Source organism: Plectropomus leopardus, chromosome 11, assembly GCF_026936395.1.
Source record: "Plectropomus leopardus strain MGB_pleo_1.0 chromosome 11, ASM2693639v1, whole genome shotgun sequence".
Taxonomy (NCBI): domain Eukaryota; kingdom Metazoa; phylum Chordata; class Actinopteri; order Perciformes; family Serranidae; genus Plectropomus; species Plectropomus leopardus.
Genome location: NC_142186.1, coordinates 4,767,906 through 4,775,000, shown reverse-complemented (window position 1 = coordinate 4,775,000; position 7,095 = coordinate 4,767,906). Strand labels below are relative to the sequence as shown.

Genomic DNA, 7,095 nt, shown 5'->3' with positions numbered 1-7,095 from the left:
ACCACGGATATGACAATAAGATCAACAGCATGCAGGTACTCTTGATCATCTTCAGCGGCCTAATGAAGAGTTCTGGCTAGCTTTTTGCAGCAACATATTATAGTTAGATTATACTTTGATTGTATGTACTATTTTTTCAGCCTGTAGGACACGCGTTATTGACACTAAATAATTTGGTTGCCATAGCACACAAGTATGGTCTTAAATCAGAAACACTGATATGCTTGCTGCTATTATTTGTGACAAATCTTGTGCCGTTAACTTTCATTTGCAGACTATTTTCTTGGGGTATGGTCCTACATTTAAGTTCAAGACTAAAGTTCCAGCCTTTGAAAACGTTGAACTTTATAACGTCATGTGTGGTAAGGCATATTTGTGTGTGCTTGGGTCTGATGCATGTGTTTGATTTGTAATATATATATATATATATATATATATATATATATATATATATATATATATTAAATATGTTTAAATGAATGTAAGTGTTTTATGTGCCACTGCTGCCACAGAATGTTTAGCTGACAGCTGATACTGATCTCTCCCTCTCTCAGATCTTCTGGGTCTGAAACCAGCTCCCAATAATGGGACCCATGGCAGTCTGAACCACCTGCTGAGAAGCCCCCCTTTCAGACCCACCATGCCTGAGGAGGTTTCCAGGCCAGTATCCTCTGGTGTCGTTCCTGCAGGAACGGACGACCTGGGCTGCAGCTGTGACGACAAGGTCAGCCATGAAGACTCAGTGGCAGATCTGGGCCCAACTTCCTGTAGACTGCTGAGAGGAATGCTAGTTTTTAGGAGATTGGCTTGTCTGTTAAGATCACTTAGGCTGGATTTACACTACATGGATCACATGACTCAATTCCATTTTTTTCTGGCACAGATAGTTATAGTTATAGTTATGTATTATGAATGTGCAAACAGGATAAAAGCACATGAAATCAGATATTCTTAGTTTGGTTTCATGCCTCATTCATATGTACGAAATGTCTCCATACTGCTCATCCGAAGTAGTACGGATGTCCTGAAGCCTTGATGTGTCAAGTTGTTTTGAAAAATGTCCCTGGCGTCATGTTTTTTGCTGTATTTTAGCCTGTAGCCTTTAGCCCCAAGTGTGGGAGCAACATTCACATATCCACATGTGTAAGACCAACGAGAGCCCACAGAGAGAAAGAGAGACTTCTGGAGTAACCAGCAAGCAACAAGTCCCTTTCTCAGATTGAAAACTACTGTGTGTGAAGGAGGCTTCCAGGTAGCATGTAAATACAGGCGTGCATACTTTCACGCATACGTTTGTTGAGGCATGCGCATTGTTTCAAGAGTAAGCAAAGTTTAAGCGGGGGTAAATGCAGCTATGGGATTTTTGTCACTTTAAAGAGTACATTTTAGCAGACAGTCAAAAAAGTCAGATACAGGCAACAAATCAGAATTGGGCATCACAGCTTGTAGTGTACATCCAGCCTTAGATTATTAATAACAACAGTGAAACCAAAATCATCCTGGTGTTTATCACCTGCCATGGTACTTCATGCTGTAACACTTACATACATGAGATTGGTAAGATTTACTTAAAGTATAAGACCAGGGGAAAATCTTTATTTTGACCTGATTTTGAAGTGATATTTCAGATTTTTTGAAGTGACACATAGTCAGTGTATTAAATACAGTGGATGTCAGTCGGCACGCCCCCACTTTAGAGAAGCAGGAGTCAAGACACAGAAACTAAGCAATGTACAGCTTTGGATGGGGTATCAGCAACAAAACATATTTTAGACACCTAAAAAAAATTGTAGTTAAAGCCATTATATTGCTTGCTTCAGTTGAGAAAAACAGTCATTTAATATCACTGAGGACAAGAGCTGCTGGTCTACTGCAGCCTCAATCAGTTATTTTTTTTGTATTATTGTGTGATTTTAGGGTTTAAAAGTTTATTTCAGATTCACCAAAATCACACAATAACACAGACTTACTAACTGATTGGGCGGCTTCAGACCAGCAGCTCCAAAATGACAGTTTTTGTCAATGGAGTCTTGTGGCTTTGACAGGAGCATAGATGGGAGAGTGAAGCAGTTAACAGCTTCCCCCTCGGAAAAGCTGTCTCGCCAAGGTACATGTGAATACAGCGAGTTGTGTTTTAGCTTGTCACTGGCTCCAGTGTAAAGCCTCACAGTCTGGCATCATTTTAACCTGCTATGGAGTCCTTTTTTAATTGTTTCGGCAGAGAAGGTTGGTGATGAGTGTTAGGTAAAGATCACCTCACAATAAGTTGATAAGATTTTGTTGATTAAACAGCATAAATCTACAGGCCATATAACAAAGACCAGTTTCAATAACGAAAAAGTCGGTCCTCTTAGTGAGAACCATATGATAAATGTCTCTATGATAGTGAAGTATATTGTCCGCCTTGGGTACTGGAGCTAATAGTGACACATGGATGCTTTTGGTATCTTTTATGTTTACATCAATTTAAGGTAAGCTGATCAACAAGCCAATCTCCAAAAAATGATGATGTATTACATTAATGTGATGATAATGAAGCAAGAACAGCTTTTTGAGTTCATGCAACAAGGCAGTTATGTTGTAATAAGGTTTGGTTTTTGGCACAAAATGATAAAATAACAAATGCCCCAGTCATCTAACTTTCAGTAATTGGCTCACAGCGCATATAAATGATGAAATACTGCAGACATAAATGTGGATAAAACTGCTCCTCAGCATGTTCTCAAACAATTTCCTGTATATCATAACCTACAGGATTGCATCTTATTTTACAGCTCCCTCTTCTGTGATCACAGTCAAATAAGAATTACACGACACCTAATTGATTCCCCCAGGCCAAATTAGACCCTCACAAAGTTCAACAAAGTATGACTAACCTGACTGTGCTGCTGGCCTGATGCCAACCATCCACGCTCTCTTGACTGCTTCACCACGAGACCACTAAACATCCCCTAAAAAGAGCTCAGTCTCCCTGCACAATCACTAACATCTTATATATGAGTGCGTTTAAGTGTTTCAGCACGATATATTTATTGTTCCATATATAGCTAAAAGCTAATTTCTGTACTTGTACTTGTAATACTTTGATATTACAGATATAAGGGAGCTATAAGAACCTACCCATCATCCTTCCATTCAGTCCAAAGACTGACTCAGAAATGGAGTCGATCTTTGGACTGAGATGAGATGAGAGAGATGAATCATAACAGATCAGTTGGTTTATTTTATTGCTCATGTGATCTGTTGACTTTTTGTTTTTGCTGCTAAAAGAAATCTAAAACTCAAAATTCATAATTTTGAAATGAAGTGAACAGCTACATTAAAAAACTGGATCTAGAAAAAATTCTAAAGTGAGCACCAAGGCATGCAGTGTGAACATAGTGAAACTAACCAGACAGTTTCTGCTTTGGTCCCCAAAATACTGTCTAATGGCAGCTTTCCTTTTTTTCAGCAGTTTCAAATGCTGGAACAGGGATTAATTGATCTTCCCTTGAGCAAAGCGAGTATATAGTAGAAGGGCTAACTGTGTGTTGTCCTTTCAGATTACTTTTAGCAGCAATGCGTCAAGCAGACGTCCCAAACAGGACACAGCAAGTGACCAATGGGGCTTAGAATACAGTCATCTTTTTGTTGAGTTTTTTCTTTTTTTAAGCTTTTCTGTTTTGCTTTTAAAGTGCTGTCAAAGTTGTCTCTTTACACAGCGACCTGTAAAAAGAATCATCTGCATGGGCCAACCACCCATGGTTGATTTATGATATGTGTGTGTCTGTGTGTGTGAGTGAGTGTGTGAATGAGCCTGTTTGACTTGTAAAATGTATCTATATACTTGTTTGCTTGTTGTTTTTTATTCAGCCTCCCTAAAAACCTGAATAACCTTGTTGCATCTTTGCTTTTTCTGCTGCAGAGCTGGAGTCAGCTCACCTTCAACTCAAGTCATATCAAAATTCTGCAGTGAAATTGACAAGGAAAACGGCTGTCTAATTTAATCGAGCTTTATCGTTCACATTTTACAGCAATCTCAGTAAAGATTTTGTAATTTTTAAAAAATCTACTCCATGAATTGCTTGGATTGGAAGTGAGTTGGACTCTGGCCCTCTTCTGCAGTGTTTCACTTCATCTCTGCTGTGTTTGTGATTCCCATGTAGATCTCTGGCAAGAGATTGTTTCAATCTCCGATCTTTTTGCAGTTGCGTGTAAAAAGTAGGGGCCAGAGAGGTTTGAAAGTGACCCTTGTACGAGGCTATAACCTGGAGTCACTCTGGCTCTGTCTCTTACAGAACAAAGTGGAGGAGCTAAACCAGCGACTGAGGCAAGCTATTGATGGTCAGTCTTTCACAATGCTGCTGAGAATAAACAAATGACCTGTCCTTTAGTTAGTGTCGTTGAGGATATTGAAAGTCCGAGTTAATTTAGTGTAACTCTCTATGAATTAGTAAATGATTTATCATGTCTCACGTAAACCTGCATCATGATCCTAGACTTACAAGGATGCATGTGGTGGATTTTTGGTTTTACATGTTGCTGTGAATTGATTCCACTGTAGATTGCAGTGTTACACCCTTGCGTCTCTCTGCTGTGTCCCTCTGTGCTCTCCCTCTCTCAGACAGCAGGAACTTGCCTCATGGTCGACCTGCTGTACTCTTTCGTACCAAGTACTCCATCCTTCACCACAGTGACTACATCAGCGGCTACAGCGAGGCGCTCTCTATGCCTCTCTGGACATCGTACACTGTCAGCAGACAGGTACTCTTCTTTCTGTGCTCTTTGTCCTGGTGGACGTTAATTGTGAATATTTACTGTCAGCATACAGTCAACAAAGATTCAAAGGACAGCAAACCAGATGATGAAGTATACAGTCTTAGTGTCACACACTTACTAGAAACAGATTGATTTCATGCTATGATAAACTTATTGAACAATTGATGAGTCACACATAGCCTGAAGAACAAATAGTTGTTTTTGTTAAATGAGTACAGGAGTTTTATCAGTGTTGTTGAAGATATTCTTGCAGAAAGACCCACGACTGCCCTCTAAGACTGAGGGTTAACCCTTTAAAACCTGTGCAAATTGTTTTGATTTATGTCAAGTACATGGGAACAAGGCAATGAGCATTAAAAGAAGAAATGGCCCCAAAATTAGCAAGAAATTCCTAAAAAGTACAAGTTTTTTTAAAAATATAATAATAATAATTATTATTTTTTAAATGGTAAAAAATTAGAAAGTAAAGCAAAAACAAACAAGTAAATTACCAGGAAAATGGGTTTCAAAATAATACGAATGCTGTAACATAATTTTGAAACTGTAATAAAGATTTAAAAGGTATAGTTTTTCTCTAGCTTTCTTCTTAAGATGTCTTTCCCTAGCATTTTAAAAATAATTTTCTAAATTTACAAATTTCTTGCAATTTGTGGAACATTTCTTACCAAGTTGCTTATTGTCTTTTTTCCCCATGTTTTTGTAAGAAATTGAACTAGTTAGCTCAGTGTTCAAAGGTTTATATATTTGTGAAAGATGTCTGAAAGCAGCACAAGAAAAATGATGTTACTCCAGGTTTCAAAGGGTCAATTTCCCAAAATACAACACTGACCACACACTCTCATGTTGTAAATCTGCATCAGTGTGTCAGACAGTGGCACTGCTATTGGGTGGCCAGCATCTTTGCTGTTCTTTAAAATCCAGATATATTTATTGTGTCATGTTTTCTATACATACATGATATATACATGATATAGGTTTTAACAGGCTTTCTCTTTTACCAGACAAATTTTGCTCTGAAATTCTTGAAAACCAACATGAGTTTACACTAGATGTCAGCTGACCTTTGTCCTGTTTGTGTGTGTGTGCGTGTGTGTGTGTGCACGGTCCTCCAGGTAGAATTGTTTCCTCTGCCTGAAGTGCTGTCTAACTGTGTGAGACCTGATGGCAGAGTCCCTCCAGCCTACAGTCAGTCTTGTACCAACTACAGAGCAGACAAACAGATCACCTACGCCTTCCTGTACCCACCACGTGAGTTCACCACCGCATCTTCAACACGGAAACACTAAATGACAGGAACACGGCAGGAATTATTATTATTAAATATAAAACCGTCACTCAGGTTTTTTAAAAACTCTAAATCTAATTAAACTGCTTGACTGACACTGAACGTGTTAGGCGTCTTCAGATTCTTCTTTACAGACTGCTTAAGTGTTTGAAATATCAAATATTGAGCCAACAGTGCATCAACATGTTTTTATCTGAACAGTACTGTAAACAGCTGCTGCAAATTACCATTAAATAAATCCCAAGTATTCATGAAAAAATGATCACGTTTTGTTATGGAAGAAGCAGTGAGGTAAATTGTAGAATTATTATCAAAAACTGAAGTGTTGACAATATTTATGAACGCTATACTCATGTATACTATAGCCAATGAAAGTAAGTGCATCATTAACCCTTTGAAACCAGCATCACTTTTCTCGTGGTGCATTTGGATGACTTTTACAAATCTTTTACAATTTGAATGCTGACAAAGATGGTTTGATTTCTTGAAAAAACATGGGAAAAAAGGCAAAGAGCAACTTGGCAAGAAATGTCCCAGAAATTACAAAAAAATAGTAGATTTGGAAAAAAATGTTTTTTTCCTAAAAGCTAGTAAAAAATGTCCAGAGAGCCATATTTAAAATTACCATTATAATATTTTTTAAAGTATCTTTTTTTTAATTATTATAATTTTTAGACTGTTTTTGGATTTATTTCCTTGTGTGTGTGTGTGTGTGTGTGTGTGTGTGTGTGTGTGTGTGTGTGTGCGCGTGTGTGCACGTGTGTTTGTTTTACTTGTCTGTTATTTATTTATTTATGGTTATTTTCAGGTAATCTACGTGTACTTTTTACAAAGTCCTTGCTAAGTTTTGGGTCATTTCTTCTTAAGTTGCTCATTGCCTTTTTATCATGTCTCTGAATAAAAAATCAAGCCGATTAAAAAAATAAAAGAAATCTGTTAACTGTTTTGTAGGAATTATCAGTTGTTACTATAATATGTCAGCTTATATTACTATTAATTTTAAACAAAAACACTACACTAGCAAAGCATCTCATACGCCCTGTTCTGGGTGT

At 37.7% G+C, this 7,095-nt stretch overlaps 1 protein-coding gene across 2 annotated transcripts in view; it reads left to right on the top strand.

The window, feature by feature from the left end:
• enpp2 (ectonucleotide pyrophosphatase/phosphodiesterase 2) overlaps positions 1-7,095 on the top strand; it is a 35,508-nt gene that overhangs the window by 25,205 nt on the left and 3,208 nt on the right. The window contains exons 16-21 of one of the 2 annotated variants that reach the window (XM_088084988.1): positions 1-35; positions 275-362; positions 555-724; positions 4,188-4,323; positions 4,604-4,743; positions 5,871-6,006. The exon at positions 1-35 is cut by the window's left edge and continues 41 nt beyond it. In XM_088084988.1, the coding sequence (XP_087941114.1) occupies positions 1-35; positions 275-362; positions 555-724; positions 4,188-4,323; positions 4,604-4,743; positions 5,871-6,006 (705 nt within the window). The remainder of the gene's footprint in view (positions 36-274; positions 363-554; positions 725-4,187; positions 4,324-4,603; positions 4,744-5,870; positions 6,007-7,095) is intronic. The other variant, XM_088084986.1, reaches the window with a different exon arrangement.